The sequence below is a fragment of the Phlebotomus papatasi genome, chromosome 2, assembly GCF_024763615.1.
Source record: "Phlebotomus papatasi isolate M1 chromosome 2, Ppap_2.1, whole genome shotgun sequence".
Taxonomy (NCBI): domain Eukaryota; kingdom Metazoa; phylum Arthropoda; class Insecta; order Diptera; family Psychodidae; genus Phlebotomus; species Phlebotomus papatasi.
Genome location: NC_077223.1, coordinates 103,366,331 through 103,386,984, shown reverse-complemented (window position 1 = coordinate 103,386,984; position 20,654 = coordinate 103,366,331). Strand labels below are relative to the sequence as shown.

Below are 20,654 nucleotides of genomic sequence, written 5' to 3'. Positions count from 1 at the left end.
ATTAAGTAATAATCGATTTATCTATTCGATGCACTTCTTCCGATTCCCTTAATTTTTAAACATTAATTAGCAAGGTATTTTTGATTTATTGGACAAACGAAAAGGCGCATCAGAGATATAACTTTCAAACAATGTTGCAACTTTGGTAATAATATAAATACTTTGGTGCTGGTTTAAATTACACCCATGTATTTATGTCACGTATTTAAACACTACAACTCGCTATTTTAACCATAGAAATTCGTCTTAAGTTGGAGTTTCCTGGGCTGGAAATTCAACACCTCCTTCTCACGAAGAATTGATCTCAAATAAATAGCAATTTGTTTATTGGGATACCATTTGTGGATAATAAAATCGATTTGAACTATCTCCTCTTTCTACATTATTTGTATTTTGCACCTCTTCTTCAAACACTCTCTATAAGTCTTTTTTCATTGGAATTCTACCAAGTCTCTTAGTCGCTATTTATACTTGTTCCATTCACGACAACTCTCCATGGAAAAAAAGCTAACCATTCACTTCTTCGGCACCGAAAAAGATCGTTGGATGTGTAATAAAACTACAATGTGTCATATTTATTTAGTTGCAATGGGTACTTTTGTTGTACTGTTGTCCACGTTGTCCACCTTTAACAATTTGCGAGTAAACATTTGTGGAGTTATTGTTGAAGAGTGTTAATTAATTTAATTAGAGATACAATAATTTCAGTTGAATTATATCAATTGTCAATTGATACATTGGATAAATACGCTAAACTCTTTAAACATTGCACCATTATTTTTATTGTATTTAAATGGTTAGAGGATTGAATTGCACGACACCTTCCAGATGCCTCATAAAATTTTATTGAAAACATTAAGAATCAGGAGAATTGGATAGAGAACTACTTTATAATTTGTTCTATCACCTTGTTCTTAAGCGTTATTAAAATTCCTGCCAATTTTCACCTTGCCTGACACAACTTGAATGCTAATGGGTGGAAAAGTCTGTAAATATCACAAAGATTGAACCACTCAAATTGGTATCAGGAAATGCCAGTTGAGCTTCAAAGAAACAACTTCTTCGCCAAGACGTGATTAAGCTGTCCAACTCTATGTTGAGATCATTGGCGCCAAATTAAATTTCTAGAATATCACCTGACGCAAAATCCAAAAAAAAAACCGGCTGAGGAAAATCATTAAGAAGTCCTCCCAAACTTACTTAGTTATTCAAAAAATTTTTCATCGAGCTTCCAATAAAAAATCACACAAGGTGTAGCATTAATTTAAAAATGGTGTCACATAAATAAGGCTAAAGCCGAGGGAAGACTGGTCAAAAATGCCATAATAAAAATCTTCCAAGAAGTTTGTGCAATTGAAAGAGCAAAAACCTTGCTCAATATTTTTTTCTTAAGTCTGGCAAGAAATCAACAAACAAAACGTCCAATTCATCCTCCGCAAACTTCATTAAATTTCGAAAGTGAACTTGATTTCAATTGATACTCGCGATGTGCAAGAGAAACTTGCAATTATGGATTCACGGCAGAGACCTTGTCCATCATCAATCATCATGTGCAGGCGGCTTTAGACTTCTTCGACAGCCAGCTATTGATCATTCAAGATTTTTGTGCCCTGGTTTTTCCAAATTGGGATTAAAACCAAAGATAGAGGTGGAGTTTAAATCTGGTTGAGAAGCTAAGATGGGTTTCAGGCTAAAGCTTCAGCTTCAGACCTGAGACTTAGCCATATGGCTTAACTCCCCTAATTCCTAATCAGGCATGATTTTTTAGAAAATTGTTGTTTAGGTTTGGTTTATAAGAGCAAATGATTTATTAGATTTTGAAAAATTAATAAAATTGCTTGTTATTTAGATTTTTGAGACCTTCGGGAACTGGGCTAAACCTTCAGTCTGAAGCCGGCATTATACAGGCTTCAGACCTAAAGCAGTTTTCAGACTAAAGGTTTAGCCCAGTTCCTGAAGGCCTCAAAATCCTAAATAGCGAACAATTTTATTGCTTTTTGAAAGCCTAATAGGTCATTTATGTTTAAAAATCTAATCCTAACTTAAATTTTTCCAAAAATCGTGATTGATAAAAAATTAGAGCAGTTAAGCCATATGGCTAAGCCTTAGGTCTAAAGCCCGCGTAAGGCTTAGTCGTATTGCTTAATTTCTTTAATTTCTTATCAGTAAAGAACTTTTGGAAAATTTGGACTTAAAATTGGATTATTAAGGCCAAATGATCAATTACATTCTGAAAAACCAATAAAATTAATTATTATGTAGGATTTTGAAACGTTCGGCAACTGCGATAAACCTCTTGTCTGAAGACCGTTTTATGGCTGAGACTTATTGCTTAAGTCATAGTCTGAAAATATCGGGTTTTGGTTAATTCCCTAAATAGACTTAGGGCTTAAGCAGAAAAGTCGCCTTTAGTAATGCAGGCTTCAGATCTAAGACTTAGCCATACGGCTTAACTTCTCTAGATTGAATTTATTAAAGGCAAATGATTTATTAGATTTTGTAAAACTGACAAATTTATTGCTATTTACGATTTTGAGACTTTCAGGAACTGGGCTAAATCGTCTGAAGATCGCTTAAATCGCCTTAGTTGAAATTTAGAAATAAAATCTGTCAAATGCGTTTTGATAACACATTTGATAGCTATTAGACAGCCCGCCAGATTCAATGTTGTCAAAGTCTAAGAAGCACTAAGTTGCAATTTAGATTTGAAAAGTTTCTGGCTCAACCTCATTGATCAACTAACTAAGCCATCTTGGCGAGGAACTGGCATGAGCCTCAAGTCTGAAGCCGGCTTAATACGGGTTTCAGACTGAAGATTTATCTGAGTTCTTAAGCAAAAAAATCTAAATAAAGCATTAATCTTGCATTTCATTCTAGTAAATAAATTGTGTGCTTATATAATATATTTCTTAATTTACGAGAAGGAAAATTTCTCAATTTACAGAGAAATAAGGGAAGAGTACCACGGATCGGAATGTTAAGAGACATGCTCAATATTTAGTTGAAAATATAAGCTTCAAAACACTGTTTGGTATTTTTGTGTATGCTAATCGGTTTAGTAGTGATCCATTTAACTATATCTGTGCATTTTCGTTTTAAATTTTTACAATAAATTAATAAAAAATAGGTCTAATTGCAAATATGTACTCTGTACCTCGGACCGTCATGAATTTAATCAGGTGTGCCATGAAAAACTGGTTTTATAAATTAAATCTGAGCTAATGCACTGCATTCTTGTGAGAGTTAAATGGTAAAAAGTAGCTAATAATTTTTAAATATTAATTTTATTTGAAGCTACATTACAATATTAACCTGACGATCCGAGGAACACTGCCGATCGCTGGTGCTTTTCCCTTATTCTAATTAAAACAAGGAAAATAACTCATTCGACCCACACTTGACTTTTTCTTGGCTTAAGAAATGTTTGTATTTGATAAAAAACATCTCTAGCTCTTTTTGTTTTACGGAATGGGAGAAAGTCACCAAAGACCGGAAACCAATATTACCAGAACGGCAACGAAATGGTTTGATCGGTTTGACCTTCTAATTCTCTAGTCCCAAGGGCGTAGTAAGATAGGGGTAGGTAACTTTCTCCCTTCCCCTTACACAACATTTAACAATTTATAGGAAAAAGCATGAAACTAAAAATAATTTAAGACCGCTAAATAAATAAATAAATAATTATAAAACTAAATAAATAAAAATATTAATAAATTCGATTTTTTTAAAGAAAATTCTTGCTCATTGCATTCGAAAACATTTCTTTTGGGAGATTATCCAACATAATTCAATAGATTAGCTGATATAATTTCAAAATTTGCTCCCTTCGGACTAAAATCCGAGTTCATTCTTGTTTAACGCGGTACTTTCTGTTGATATCTGAATTTCAAACGAACCGACTTTGAAGAATCTTCGTCCCAGAATTTCTTGCTTAGTCGAAAATTTCATATAGTTTTTGTTAGTTCCGGTTTTATTTTCTAATTTGTATTAAAATGGTTTTCATGATCTGAGTATTTTTTCTTAGTCCTACATTCTTTTTTTAAATTCTGAAAAAAACTACTTCTTTTATTTATCTTTTAATGAAAAAATTGCATTTGTTTGCAGAAAAGTCTATTCTCCTCTCAATATCTCGACAATTTACGTAAAATAAACAAAGAATATTTAAACAGAATCTCAGTTTATTCTTAGCCCTGACAGATTGAGAATAAATTTATTTTAATTACTATTGCTGAACCAAAATTTTCATTTTATGATCCCAAACTTTCCCTCAGCATCTTTTTGAATTGCCGCAAAACTGTCGTTAAGTTTTAATTATCAAGGTCTTGAAGTGATTTTATTACATCTACAGTAGCAATTATTATTGCATTTACATTTGTACATTCTAAAATCCAAAAAAAGTCCTTTAAATGCGCTTGAAGAAGTAGGGAAGGGTGTGGGAGTGTCAAACAGCTAAAGTTATTATTTTTTAGAAGATTAATATAGATTAATATAAAAAATTTCCCATTTTTCACACGAAAAATCTAATTCACAAGGCAAATCTCACTTCAGGTCAAATGTACAAATCACTACTAACGTGAATCAACACAACTTTCAATGAATATTCAATAATATCACTCAAAAAAGCGAAGAAACATTGTTAGTACTTCACCAAAAACTAAATTAGACTGAAGTAAACACGAAGTTCTGTCATATATCTTGTAAGCAATTTCTCACACTGAATTTTCAACAAAGCAATTTTAACTCAAATCATATTCAAAATTTAACGTATTTAGTGTTAAAATCTTCTAAAAAGAACAAATATTTAGATAGAATTCATTATTCATCAAATATTGGAATAAAAACCCATCATTTTAATCAATTTATTTTTAGTGTCCAATTTTATCCTCAAAGTGTCCAAAATAAGAAACTGTCCAAAATTATGAGCCCTTACCCTATCATGTTTATGGACTGTAGTTCAGACTTGATAAGTGTAGTTGATATGGGCTTTTTGAAAAAAAATATTGCACGATTCTGATATATTAATTTATGCGTGCGTGGAATTGCCCCACCCTCCCCTACGCAATCACTTGGCTATAGTTCTGATAATGCAGAAAAAGAATCTTGTGAATTAAGTTTAATCGTTAATGTGTGGCCAATTTAACAACCGAAAGTGACTCTCAACCAGTCCAAAGAAGGCCCAGAGAGTCGTTAGCACTGAAAATGGTTCATCCTTGCAGATGTACCAGCGCTCTGGGTGATTTCTTGGAACTCATTTCTTGCCATTTATCCGCCTAATTCAGCTGTATGTGGTTTTTGGTGCACCTTGAACTTCTCCATACTCCCAACATTGGGATGGAATTCCGTGTGGTTCCAACCAAGAACTTCAAGTGATCACCTCAGATCAATAAATGTTAATACAAGAAATCCAAAGACGCAAAGAAGTTGAAAAAAAAGCCAACCTGAGCAGAACTTGTTTACCGTGAATTTTTCGTTATAGCGACACTTCTTTGTTGGCCAGTTTTGGAAGATATCACTTTTCTGTGTTTGTTCAGACTCGAAATCTTTGACATTTTTTTTCTGTGTGTTTATTGCTGAAAAACCATATTATCAACTAATTTAAAAGACTAGCGATCAGTTAAGAAGAAGCTCTACCGGAAAAATCAATTGCGGATGCCTTTGAAGAGCGACAGATTAGTTAATGAAGGTGATTATGGGTGATAGAGGCACGAGATTAGGAAATTAACACCTCGTCGATTTAATTTGAGTAGCAACTTCTCAGAAGAAAAAAAAGATTGAAGGAAAATATGTCTTGTAGCAATATTTCTCAATCTTTTGGATATAATTTTGAGCGAGACCCAAATAACAATGCATAGGAGACAAGAATTATTGCAAAAGAAGCGGATGAAATCTTTGACAATGTAATATTTGCTTCCACATTTATTATTACTTTACAGAAAGGGTATGACAAGGACATTCAATTTAATGCTCCGATCCAATCATTTCGCTATTCCGCCATAATTGTTATATTTTTATAAGATATATAGATTGAATGGCAATTATAATGCAATATAGGAGCGCAATTGTTGGTGTTGTGCGTGATTGAAGCAGGGCGTTGTCGCTCTTAATTTTGCCCATGTACACCACTCATGAAAATATATTCAAGAAAGTGACTGGTACTAAGTCTTTCGCACTTGGATATCTTACGCGAGAGAAGGTGAATTGAAAAATCATATAAGAAATCACTATAAAATCTACATATAAGAACTAGACGACCTTGTCGCGTGCACATTTTAATGAACACATAACGAAATCTGAAATAAATTAATTTTCCAGTTTATATATAAAATCAGAGAAATCCACCAGATAAGTCTCCAAAGATAAGTCAGACAATAAAAATCTCAAAATTAAATAAGACAATTTTTGGTGACCATGGCTTTTGGTCAATACAGAAATAAATTAAACGATTGCTGAATATTTTAGAACTCATTTTAAAAAGTACAAATTGACAGTGAATTCGAAAAATTGAGAGAATAAGTATTGGGATACCCCTAAAGTCACTTTAGTTCAAAAATATTAATCCCAAGAAGCATTTGTTATAGGGGAAGGCTTTTAGGCTTTGCACATACTCTGGGTTCGAACACTTTATATTTTTCCCAATTCTTTTTTAAATAATCTAACCTTATGGCGATATATTTTAAGTTTTAAGAAACACATTTCCTAAAAAATTAGATTAATTTCATTAAAGGGAAATGAGAAAAATATAAATTGTTCGAAGCCAGAGTGTGCGAAGTCTTCCCCTATCTAAAAAACATGTTTGTTTTTTTATATCTAAAAAAAAATAAAAATAAAAATAAAAATATATAAAAAATGTAAGTCATTTTCTTTTACTACAATTGAGACATTTTGTTGACAAATTTTGGTTATTATAGAGACATTTTATCTTATCGTGGTGTCGCACTTGCACATTAAAATTTCAATATCAAAACATATGTTTTTTATATATTATAACAAAACATATATAAGTCTATCCCACGCTTTCGCCTCCGGCCTCGAAATTAAACTGAACTCAATTTAACATGGTGTGATGTTTAAAAGAAGAAAAAGAGTGCGAAAGAGTAAGATAGACATATACCAAGCTTTTAAGAAAGAAAGGGATGTATATTTTGACTTTATGAAATTTTCCTGATCTAAAAGTTGTGCCTGAAGCATTAAAGCTTAAATTATATATCCACTTTAGGTCTAATTTCATAAATATCGGTTATGCCGATTTTGAGAAATAGAATGTCAAACTTTTCAATTTTCAGAAGGATATTATTAATTTCTCAAGGACTGATAGTCCTTTTTGGCTTGAGTCTCAGCTAGTCCCCGGTGAGTGGCCTTCAAAATTGAAGCCAATTTCTTACTTTCGTATACAAATGTGTATGGGAATTTTTCTGCACTCGTGATCGTTACACGATATATGTCAAAATTCATGTGAGCCTTGTATACAAGACTCTCCATATATCTGTCTAAATGCGGTCTTGTTCTAAGAAGTGTAAGCTGAGTTTCTGATCAATTTGTGAATTGGCTTCAAACAGCTCCATATGAAAAAACACTTCGCCGGGGGCTAGGGTCTCAGTAATTTTTAAATCATATACCAACCCTAAAAATAGGCTTGGACTCATCCCTTGCGAAAAGTTGAAATTGTGTTTGAAGTATGTTTTGATATATTTCAGTTATATTCTATATATAAATTCTTGATTTTATGCACAATATGTACTTTTTGTGTAATGGTTGGTTATTGTTATTATTAAAATATTTATCTCTGAGCGAAATTTGGAAAAAAAAATTAATGTAATTACACCAAAAAAATCCCAAAGTCCCTAAAATCTCAACGTTTGCAGTTGAGTGAAGTACACAGATCAAAATGATAATAATTTATAAGTAAGACACTTTGGTAGTTTTTAGTAAACTCTAATTTTAAAACAAGTCAACATAATCCATAAAAATTTCCCAAAAAGAATAAACTTTAATTATTTCAACGTTTACAATCATTTACTGATATTATTCCTTTGAGAAAGTTATATTCTGGATATTATGATGTTATAACGTAAACATAATGACAAGAATATGTATTCTAGTATAATTAACGTATGTTGACAAAAACTTTATCAAGTTTAAGTGGTAAATGCAAAAGAAATAACAGTTTCACAAATTTTAGTTAAAATTTCGGTATTTTTTAGGTATTTTATTTGTTTTGATTTAAGTCTTTATTTTTATCACGGAATATGACGGGATTATAATTTTTGAAATCTAAAGTACCGTAGATGCAGGTAACTTTGAAACCCTTGCTGTTCGCAAGCTTTGGTTTGATTGTAGGACTTAAGGATGGCGCAGGGACCATAGGATGGTCTAAAGCAGAGGTGTGCAAGAACCGTTTGAAATCGAATAAACGTCAAAATAAGTTTGTCCGGGTAGCGTTTTGACCATTTACGTACAAGTTTCATTTGACGTTTGTTCGGTTTCAAACGGTTCTTGCACACCTCTGCTTTAGACCATCCTATGGTCCCTGCGCCAAATTCTAAACTTAAAGAAAAGCTTACGAAAAATAGGGGTGAAAAGTCATCCCTTCACTGAGAGAAATCCGAAAAAGTTAAAATAACATTCCGGAAATGTTTATTTTACCCTGCAGTATTGATACGAAATCGGTGCAAATATTATGGTTTTTAGGTATTTTAGGGGTTAAAATTACTCTTTTTCATGTAAATTTTACCCTTAAAAAGGTGTAAAATTAACATAAAAAAATGTTGATATATTTTTACACCTAAAAAGTGTTAAAATTATGAGGAAAAAAGTTAATCGCACCCCCATTTTTCTCAGTGTTTAGTGCAAAATCACCCGCATCTACGGTGTTTGATATATTTTCGCTATAGATAACCGTCATTTCTACCTGTTTATGGTAAAAAAAACTCCTAGGGAGACATTTTTATAAAATAAAGTCAAAATTCCAATTGTTAGAATTGAATAATCTAAATTGAAAATACAGGTTTTGAGAACACTCCAATTTTTTAGAGATTATTGTTACTTCGTGCAATATTAAGAGTTCAAAGTTTAATAACCCTTCACTCTGTAAAGCACAGCTTTATCAATTACTGAAAATAGTGCAAATTAATTAGCATTATGATGAAAGCTTTTGATTTTCAAGTAACCAACCAAGCGGACCAAGCCAATTTGGATACAGACACAATTGATTTTTCATCTTATTTGTTTTTTTAAATTTCCCTTGCTTAAATTTTATGGGAAAAACTTTCCAAGAAGATTATAAAGTTTTTTGGCTAAATTGGCGGAAATTTAAGGTTTGTTGATGTGGAACCGGAATCAATTTTAGCTACCTGAATTGCCTAGTCCCCAGTGATATAAAGCTCTCTTTCTTGAAGACTGTTTTTCCACTCAATTTAACCGAATCGCGCGATTATTTTGCACGAAAAAAAACATAACACACGCTTATACTTTCTCTTTTATTTCAGCGTCTCCACATCGCAACAATGCAATGCATAAGAAAAATGATAAACTATCTGAGCCTGCAGAAAAATTTCCTCACAGGCCAAAATGACTAGTTGGTATTTTGTGGTAAAAAATATCAATTTGTCGTAATAATGATATTTAGCCATACATCTTTCTCTTCCTCCTCCAAAGAATTCCGCGCCAAGAGCTTCACTATGTGGAATAAATAATGAACACTGAAGGGCAAAAGTCTCCAAAGTAGAAATTTTCATGTCAACAGGGAGTTGTTGTTAAAAAAAAATTAAATAAGATATTTTTATGCATACAAAAGACACAATTGGCTGACGGCTATTAAACCCCCATATTCACACGACACTGTCCTACAATTTGCCAAACGATTAATCATGTGGTGTTTTGCATTAGGTAACGAGGAAAAATTTTTAATTTTATAGACTAACCACCCGATTCCGATGACTTTTTCAAGTCAAAAACCAAACCCAAAGACGGATCTCATACCACAATATGTCGCCAATATGTAAATTTCCATAGAAATATTCACCCGGTGATGACATGCCAGCTTTGGGCTCTCTTGTTTTATTAATAGCCAGTTAGGTTATGTCCCAAAAGTCAGCCAAGCCAAAAATTAAATTTATGTATAGAAAATTCCACCTAGAGACAAAATGACTAAAATTTATTAGAATAGAAATCCGCCTTTAGTGGGAGTTTTATCACTCAATATTCTTCTTGTTTCTCTCTTGATTAATTCATTTTAAATGGGACTGAGTGTTGCCAAATCCACCAATTTGACTATCAATAGCGATTAGTATCAAACAGCAGGTGTAATCCTTAAGAATATACCTTCTCCTCATGTTCCTTTCCAAATAAACATTTATATTTTTCAATTATATGTGCAATAAAACCGCACGCGAAAAGTTTTACAAGCCAAATTGATCAGTAAGAAATCCCTACTTATATTATTGCTTAAATACAGAGTTGAAACGAAAAAAACAAAGAGGAGTTTTCTAGATAAGATTTCAATTTCAATTGATATTTGTGGGCACAAATAAAATAACGCGAAGTAGGGGGAGGCTTTGAACTTTCGCACACAAAAATGATGTTCAAGTTCAGTGATTTTTTCTGACTACCATGCAAACCGAATCGATCCTCCAACTATACCAAAAAATCTCTTACTTATAGGGTTCATAATCCCACCTCAGATAATCCCAGGAAATCCCCAGATTTTCCTCTAAAGGAAAATGAAAACTTAATGGCGATTTGTGCGAAAGTTCAATCAAGTTTCCATCTTCGTACACGATTCACGTCATCATTGATCACGCTATTTTTACCTTAAGTTTTGCACCGGACACTAAAAGTTGCACATCATTGTTTAAAGGGAACTCTAATCTACTTGATTAAACCGTTTTTACAAGGAATAAAACGTTTTAATGCTAATTTTTCGGAACTTTTCTGAGAGATGTTTTTTTGCTTGATTCTATGAGAATTTCACTCCGGAAACGGTTAAATCTGATGAATACTGTCTTAAATAGTTCAAATATCACCAAATTTACACGAATCAATAAGTTTTTAAAGCTAAAAATTGACTAAAACTCTGCAAGCGAGAAGACCACGCAAGATTCCACCATTCCTTCACGGAGCCGGATATGCACAAAAACGTTTGAATGCGCTTCATTAAAGATTTCTATGTCCCTACAGCTACAGGAATCGGGATTTAGCACAGAGATTGAGCTTCAGCAGGTGAACAGGCCAAAATTTTCACAAAACATTCTCTCACGGACAATTTTTTTCTTTCACGTGAAAAACAACACAAAAGTGAGGTTATGTCAAAGAATCTCAAAAACCAGTTGTAAACTGTATGAGCTTATTGTAGATGTGATTATTTAATTGCACATTCAGTTTGTGCAAGCTTGAAAAATATTTTTACATCAAAGAAATGCGAAATTGCTTAAAAAATACTCAACTGCGGTCTATTTGAGTCAAATTACTTCTTGTTTATCAACTTTAAGATTTTTAAGTTTTTACTTTTTAGTGGTGGATCAAATCGGTAGATTACAATAGATGTGAATATGAGGGATCACATCTAAAATGAAGTTTCCTGGAAAATGTGCGAAGAAGCAATGTCTTCTATGTGCAATCGATCAATGTGAGTCAAGTTTGTGAAATTTCTTCCACCCACAAAAGCGGCCTTCTTCATCCCAAAAGGTTTTTACATAAATTATAAACCCTAATAACCCCTCTATCTCCTGTGATAGTCGTTTTTCAGAAAAGTGATATTAATTGTGCAAAATCGTATGAAGTATTACACATTAAAATTACAATTTTGGACCTGTTTTTAATTTATGCTTACTGAAACTAGGAAAAAAAGTATTAGACTCCCAATTTTTTCAGGAAAGGTGGGATTTAAGACTAGCTATTGAAATATATAGCCATGGATAAGATTCATAAATGAATACGGAAGAAATACGAAGTGTTCGAAGGTAGCGTATGTGCGAACGATCAAAGCTTTCCCCTACATCAGAGGTGTGCAAGAACCGTTGAAACCGAATTAACTTCAAATGAAACGTGTACGTCAATGGTCAAAACGCTACTAGAACAAACTTATTTTGACATTTATTCGGTTTCAACTGTTTTTGCACACCTCTGCCCTACATAATCAAAATGTTTTAAATGGTAACGATTTTTTATGATTTTTGCACTAGAAAAACGATTTTTTTATCTTAATGTTATAATTCATGTGAGCAATAGATATGCAATTGCAACTATACACAAGATGAATGGTTTCAAATGGTTTTCTTTGAGAAGAAGATTTAAAAATAATTTACTCAAGAACATTCGAACGATAACTTATGTATATTCTAGACGTGAGGAAGGAGCCGTCCAGCTCCGAATCGTTGGCTAGAGAATAAAGAAGGAGAAGAACCAGGTCGAATTTCCGTGTTTTCTCTATTTGCGATAACTGACATTGTGTAGAATTTTAAAAATTTAGGGAGATAACCTCCTTCCGGGTGTGTCAGTAATGCTTCTCTTTTCAGGGGCAAGAACAAACACAAGATTCTTTGTGAAAGCTCTCGGAGCTGCAGTGCGCCTTCCTCAGTGGTCAAATTGTGATATTGTCTTTGAAAAATATCTCTACTACCTCCACTACTCCTAATGAGGATACATAGGGAATTTTGGGATTTTTCTGTGGGAGCACTACATTGACTAATACAAGGTTGAAACTAAAATTCAATGACGAATAGAAAGAGGAACATCTGCAGAGACAATCAATTTTATGTCAATCTTGAATCTGTAAATTTTTCAACTCTGTTGATCTAATGGAATTTCTCTTGCACAAATTCAAATGAGTGCGCTTTGGTGCAAAAAGCACGTGTCATGCATCATAGAACTCTCAATTGTTGAAAGGGAAAGGTGGAACAATTTTATACATAATATAAATATATATGTACATTATACAAGAGATCTTATTACTCTGGAGCTTGTAATGGAGCCCCCGGAGGCGAATGGGTGCACGAGATCAAAACAGATCAATAGACACTTTCGGAGGAGCTATTGGGGCTGTGCTTTTAGCAAAAAGGAGTGAATTTGCCAATTGAATTGCACAAAAGACAACACATAAAATTCAAAACTACTTCACTTCTTACTTTGGCAACTCTCTTGCGCTTGGCAATTAATTTAATTTGACAGTCAACATGACAAGGCTTTTGTGCCACACGAAACGGTTTTAGGGTGATAGAAAAATTGTTGGAAAATGAGATCAAAATGGTGGAAAAATAGGAGCAAAATCAATTGCAATTGAGATCATGCTGACTACAATTTTTAATAGCTTATTGTTCTTGGAGAGCAGAGTGATAAATCTTCCACTATCGCTTAGTTTGTCTTGTTGGGCAATAATAATCGATTTTTTTTTGATGAGATCAACATAAGTTTACCGTTATTTGAGATACAATACACTGTAAAACATAGTTAATATTAGAAAGATATATTTAGCATTATTTAATTACTAATTGCTATTTTACTAAATGTATGCAAATTGGGATTTATTTGGATCTTTTCGGTGGAACGTTCCTCAAGCATGCACACATTCATTCAGACCTAACACCATCAATCTTCCATTGTTTATTTAAATTTTTAAACAATTGTAGAAAAAGTAGTGAAAACAGAGAAAAAATTCACAGAGAGGTGTTCATTGAGAGAATTAAACTTATCTGATTGAAAGGGAGACGATCGGAAGAGGTTAAGAGTCATTGAGAGAATAATGCAGAAAAAATTAGTAGAAAGGTACTTATTTAAATTTTGCAATTTCATTTACAAAGATGGAAAAAAGTATAATTGCGAAGTCGCAAAATTATTTGATTATTGCAAATTCAATTTGTCCTCAAACACTTATGATATTGTTGATTTAGTAAACCTTGGAGGTAAAGTTTTGTAAGCTGTCTTCTAAAATTCTTTTTGTAGAAGTAGTAAACCAGTACACAGAAAAAAATAATTCATAAAAATTGTTCGTAAATGTTTGTAAATTCCTATTGGGGACTTACGAACTGTTCGTAAATAGTATAATCCATAAACAAGTTCATAAAAGCTTGTACTTTTTCACAAACATTGTTCGTAAAATGATTATTTAACAAGCATTTTTCAACAAGCAGAGTTCGTAGAAAAAGTTCGTAAGATTTTGTGATTTGTTCGTATTTTTTTGAGAGACAAACAAAAATTTACGAACAAATGTTTGTAAAAGAGCAAAACTTGGCAAGCATTTTTTTTATTCTTTTACAAACATTTGTTCGTAAATTTTTGTTTGTCTCGCAAAAAAATACGAACAAATCACAAAATTTTACGAACTTTTTTTTTACGAACACTTGCGAACAAATGTTTGTAAAAGTACAAAAAATGCTTGATAAATGATCATTTTACGAACAGTGTTTGTGAAAATAATACAAGCTTTTACAAACTTGTTTGTGGGTTATACGATTTACAATTCACAAACATTTACGAACAATTTTCCGGAATATTTATTTCTGTGTACTGGGTTACTAGATCACTACGTTACTATCAAACTCGTGTTAGCACTAGACAATTCCCTGAGTAGTCCTTCGGGAACTAGGGTCAACTTCCAAGTCAGAAGATCACATTACCATCAGTTAATTTATACCCTTAAATTCTAAATCTAAATAAATTCTAATCTTCAATCTTTGTTCTACGATTAACTGTTCTAATCAACTCTGATTTCCCCTCAATTAGATTTTGTACCAATTGTCGCAATTTTTCAATTAATTTAAAAAAGTTTAAAATAAATAATGACTCACCGCATTCCATCAAATCCATCATCTGAACCATTTATTGTGAGTACAGGAGCCCTCGCGTAAGCTTTCGCCACTCGTCGATTCCTCTCAAAAACTATCACTTTGGCCCATATTTCATCATCAATCTGTGTCCATTTATCCAAGACTTCTTGTATGTGTTCCTAAAATAAAACAAAACAAAATACAAAATAAGACACATTTGTTGGAAATTAATTTACAACTTGTTAACTCCCTCATCTTCCTTCCCGCATATTTTCCTTAAGTCTATGCAGTGTCTTAACAAAAATAAACATATGTATATGCTATTTTTCCTCACGCCACAATGAAGAAAAAGTGAAACCAAGTACAAGCAGTCGTTAAGATTCTTATGAATTATTCATTGGGAGATTCATAAAATGTGAGAAGTTGTATAGCTACTTCTTTCCTCAATCTTAAGACTTTTCACAGAATTCACTATTTCCGACCAATGTTGTGTTTTGGTGAGATTTCTTTTTGCACACTTTTCCGTTTTTGCAAATTATTTGTAAGATAGAGACATCACGCAAAACAATTAAATCGTCAAGTTCTTTTTTTTATTTGTCTTTGCGAGGAAAGAAGTTCAATGAATTCACTAAGAAACATTTTTTTTTGAAGCACAGCTTTTCTTCATAGCGGATTATGAGTTGCTCGCATGAAGTATAGAGATAAATTTAAAATTTCGCAAAGCATAGCATTCACTCTATTAGAACGCCGTGTCTATTTTTTAAAAATAAAAGAAAACAACTTTTAGAGTAGACTTACACATCATGGATGGCTCCACTAAAAAAAAATCTTGGAAGTATCTCGAATCAGCTATCTTTTAAATAATATCTGTCAAAATTTGACAGCAATGAGATCAAAGATTCGGTCGCTCCATATTCGCAAGACCAAGACTTAAGAGAGTTTTAACCAAAGAAATGGTTCACCAAATGCAGATTTTACTCAAATGACGAACTACAATCCGAAATTATGCCCCATTTTGGAGAGTATTTGAAAGTCTCCTTTATGGCCTCTACACACTAGAGAAATTTATGTCCATATTGAAGCAAATTTCCTACGCTTGTGCAAGAGAAACTCTTCAATATGGACATAAATTTTTCTAGTGTGTAGAGGCCATTACGGATAGGATAAAAAGGTTAAAGCGCTCGGTAAAAACGCTATATCGACCTTTTAAGAACGTATCTTGATAAATAAAATTGAATTTAACCCAAAAGAATATTTCTTATAATACGGATTAATTGTCTGATGTGTAACTAAGTCTATAGCCCCATGTAGCAAACATTCGATCTAGTGTATAAACAATATCATGAAAACCTTATTTACATATCACTGAAATGACTTGGGATATTCTTGAGTTCTAGCAAGTATCTTACCCTATTATTACGTAATTCTTACTTATCAATAACGTCAATATGTTGAAAGTTGTACTTAGAGCACTTATGTAATTTTCTCGAGGTAAGGTTTAGGTCAATAAAAAGTAAATTTTATTCTGTCTGTCAGTCCGGGAATTACCACGCCTAGAGGCTAAACGGTTAGAGATAGACTTGGGACCTTCGAGGGACCTTCCCACAAGTCGACCCTGGGACCATTAACATGCCCCCCATTTTTCACCAAAATCATGTTTTTACGGATTGTTCCAAAATGTGTTTTAGATGACCATGTCACATATAAGATTAATATTAAGATTAATACTTTCTGAACTGCGAGAATGGCAAAAAAAGATAGCAATTGTTTTATTTTGCTTCTCTCTCACATTTCCCCTCTGCGTACGAAGTTGGCAGTAATACAATAGCTCGAAAACTGACCGAATCACAGTTGGCACGCATGGAAAATTGCTCGAATTGCCTATAGATAGATAGATTGTATAGGGAGCATGGTACGATCTGTGGGCTGCAGACACCTAGGCTCTATTTGAGCCCCTTATGTCTACCCAACAAACCTTACTCCACATTGTTGGTAAACCACATTGCATTGGTGGAATGAGGAATTGGATATGATCAAAAGCACTTTCCTGATAGCACTTTCTCGAATTGCCTATAATACGATTCAGAAAGTAATTAATACGAACAGTAATATCTTACTCATCGTATTACTCCACTACAGTGTACTCTTTCTAACACACGTGATATTCCATTTGAAATTTTACATACTATATACCTCTCTTTCCGGCTTTTCTTAATATTAATATTAATCTTATATGTGACACCACGGAGAGGCTCTTCATTTTATCTGTATTTGAGGGGTGATTATAGTCGGTTATGAACCGGTTCCTTGCGGGTTTATAACCAGTTAATTACTAATTTTTATCCGAAATTCAATTATATTACTCCTGAGGTGTATTTTGGGCAATGTTTTAATTGGGTTATAAATACGTTCAAATCGGTTGAGAACGGGTAAAGAAACAGTTATGAACCGGTAAGTAATTTTTGTCCGAAAATCAATTTTATTGCTTTTAAAACTATTTATAGAGATCTTTTGAATGATTTATGAAAATCATCGTTTAAATCATCATTAAATCGGTTAAGAACCGGTAAATGGTAAATGATGCGAAAGTACTTTTGAGGTATGATGCAGGATGCTTTGCCATCCCTTGATTTTGCTACTTGGGGTTCAAATACTATAAATTTTTATTGCATTCCATATTTAACGACTATACGTAATAAATATTTTATTGCATTTTTTCGGTTTTAACTAATGCAGTTAGTCAATGGTAACGGTTTGTTTTTCCAGTGCAGTAATTTTTATAGTAATATTTTATGAGCTACATTGTAAGAGATATTCTTATTTTGCATTTTCCATGCTATCAAGTGTGCTTCTCATGCCCACAAGAAGGTCAAAAGGTGATATCTCATATACCTCTGTCCGGTATGTCCGGCTTCAGGAAAAGTAAATCATTTCTCGGGAACTAAATAGCAATTTATAGTGCTGAGAATGACCGACCTTGCGGGGAAGATTTTAAAGCAGCGGACGACCTTGCTATTTCCTGCCAAGAATCAGCCAAATCTAGTTTTTGAAGAGAAGACGAAAAACAGAGCGAGCAAAAAAGATCCATCAGATCAAAATCGAAAGAGAATTTGGTCTGGGTAAGAAGCACAGAAAAAAAAGCTGCGGAACATTGGCCAATTTAATGAATAAGATGTGAAGAAAAGACACGTCAATAAGACCTTCTTGCTGAATCACAAATGGGGGCACTACCTGGGTTCAGTGGAGAGATAACGAACAAGGGTTCTTTGGCCAAGTGCGATGACCAGTTGAGTGATTCCACAATTGGCATGAAAGATGGGCCAAAATTTTTGAGTGGTATCAATTACACGTTGGTTGTGGAAGTTTGTGAGTGTTGGGCAATTGCAAGAAAATTGATAGTGCGGTTTGTCGCTAAAAGCATGCGAATATCAGGGGGCTTTTTTCCCATCGGAAAAATCACATGTACAAATTGTAGGCTGTCGAGGTGCAATTTGTATTGGCAATCATCCAATTAGCGATCACAAGTTTTGCCCAATAATGTCCAGTTAATGGTTCACAAATGCGCCAATTTTTCCTGGTCGACCGAATCGAGATACGTCATAAATTGGCTCAAAACCTGCCAATATTTGGCGTTCGCCAAACCATGGGGTACTTATGGAATTTTTCAGACTCTCTAAAAAGTCATACCTTTCCATTTCATTTGGCGCGATCTCGTAAGCGTCACGAATTCCCCTGGAGGGAAAAGCCATTGATACATTTCCAGCACGAGTCCATGGAAGTGTCTGTGAAATTGTGGGTCACACTCCAACACTGTCCTCAAAGTCTCTTTTTCTGCAAAATATTTCATTTTTGCCCAGACATGTCGATCACGCGCCACAAATCGCGATAACACCGAGCTTAATGCTATGTACCAAGAATGCCAAGACTTGAAAAACTTTCACTGATTAAACGGCGAAAAAAAGCACCCAGGCACTTAGTATGGAAATTGCTCGATTTTGTGGTGCAAAATGTGATCTTGTTTTGCCTCCCAACTACACCCAGTTTTAATGTGAAATAACCAAGTCAAATTGCATTACCAGCTGCTTCAAATCAACAATCACATTTCAATGTGATTGCTCTGCGGTAAATGTTGCGCAGCCATGGCAAAAAGTTCATCCAACTTCTTTGATGCAAAATTTCGTGCTTCTCGAAGGGCGGAAAAATTGTCACGTGAAGAGAAATCAAGAAGCAGAAGTACTTGCATTAAAATGTTAAACACTTGTTGTCTGATATGGGGTCATTTGGACAATCTTGCAATTAGATCTACAACTTTTAGAGATTAATTACAAATAAATTCTTGAGCAAAACAATTAGATTATGAAATTTCTATGTAACAGAATTAGTATGAGAGGACAAGAATTCATATATCTTATAGGAGAGACCGGGGCAGAATTAGTCAAGGGTACAATTAGATAGCGAAGTGTTATAGTTTTTATTAGAAAGAATGGCTCCGATCAGTAATAACCTTTCGAAGAGACAAAGCCACTCCAAAGCCAAGCCAGTTCGAAAATCTACCGAAAACCTAAAGTGCAAGTTCACATTCTCGCCGCTTTAGCGCTGATTGTTCGGTCATTTCGAATTTCGGTATTCTTGACACTTCAATCGCCAACAATGTCAGCAACAGTTCGCAAACGTTTGCTGCAAAAACGTTTGCGAACTGTTGCGAGAATTTCAGGAATCGTCCAAAGGATTGAAAAACACAATTAACAGGATTGAAAAATACTAATTAATTGTCCGTTTAACTAATTATTTATCGAATTTACAAATTTATCAAAACTTTTTTTTTTAAAGATTTTCTCGAAAAACGATGCCAGTAATATTAATAGCTTACATTTCGTTGTTCGTGGTTTAGGTTAATAAAATTTACTAATCATTTGTAAAATAAAGTAATCTTTACCCGTCAAATAATTTCGTCAGATATCTTTAAGTTTTCTGCAAAAAATATCTACACCTCTGCCGAAAATCTGCCGAGAAATCTGTAGATATTCCTATGAATTTTATTTGGGCTTGGGACAAAATTCGTCATTTTGCCGAATTTTGTCGCAAATTTTGCCGATTTTCTGTAGATTTTTCTACATTCCAGACTTTCCAAACAGCTGTGTCTGAAAAGATGGAATATTTTTCACTGAAGTTTGCAAAATTCAATAGAGTGATATTTGGTGATATGACAGTGTTTATATAAAATATAGAATTCTGCGATGCCGTGTTCTAAGTAGAGAATAATGAAGTGATATCTTTAAACACAGTGTCGACCTATATTTCGTGTGTTTGTATCATTCGATTGACGATTTTTAAGAAATTAGTATTTTTGCTCGCATTTTTTTTTAGTTATCTAAAAAGTTTAATCGGTAATGCTTGTTAAGCAGAGCATACCATTTTCTTTGTAACTTCTACAGTTTCTTGATAAATCAACAATATTTTTGTTGAGACAATGGAGACTATGCAGATTTCCAATGCAGAAATTCTTCCGAGAATCTGCAGATTTTCGGCAGAATTTCTGCCGAAAATCTACAGATTTTCTAGGTAGAAATTCTGCCGAAAATCTACAGATTTCCTCTGAATGTACTAGAATATACCGTTACAATTCAAAAAACCTCCGAGTAAAATCGTCAGATAGAGCAATGATTTGACGGGTAATAAAATCTATTTTCAAAATACAGTGGAACCTCGATAGAGTCAATTTCCTTTAGAGTCAACAGCTATTTTTTTACTCTACGGACTTTGATAGAGTCAATTTGGACCCAAATTGACTCCGATAGAGTCAACTTTTCTTGTATTATTGAACTAATAATACTATAGGACTTAATTTGATCTTTTCGAAATAAAAACCAGTCTTATTGTCTATCATCGTAATAC

General features: G+C 33.4%; 1 protein-coding gene across 1 annotated transcript in view; it reads right to left on the bottom strand.

The window, feature by feature from the left end:
* Positions 1 to 20,654, bottom strand: part of LOC129800522 (uncharacterized) — a 256,784-nt gene that overhangs the window by 67,281 nt on the left and 168,849 nt on the right. The window contains exon 4 of the mRNA XM_055844976.1: positions 14,781 to 14,938. Within this exon, the coding sequence (XP_055700951.1) occupies positions 14,781 to 14,938 (158 nt within the window). The remainder of the gene's footprint in view (positions 1 to 14,780; positions 14,939 to 20,654) is intronic.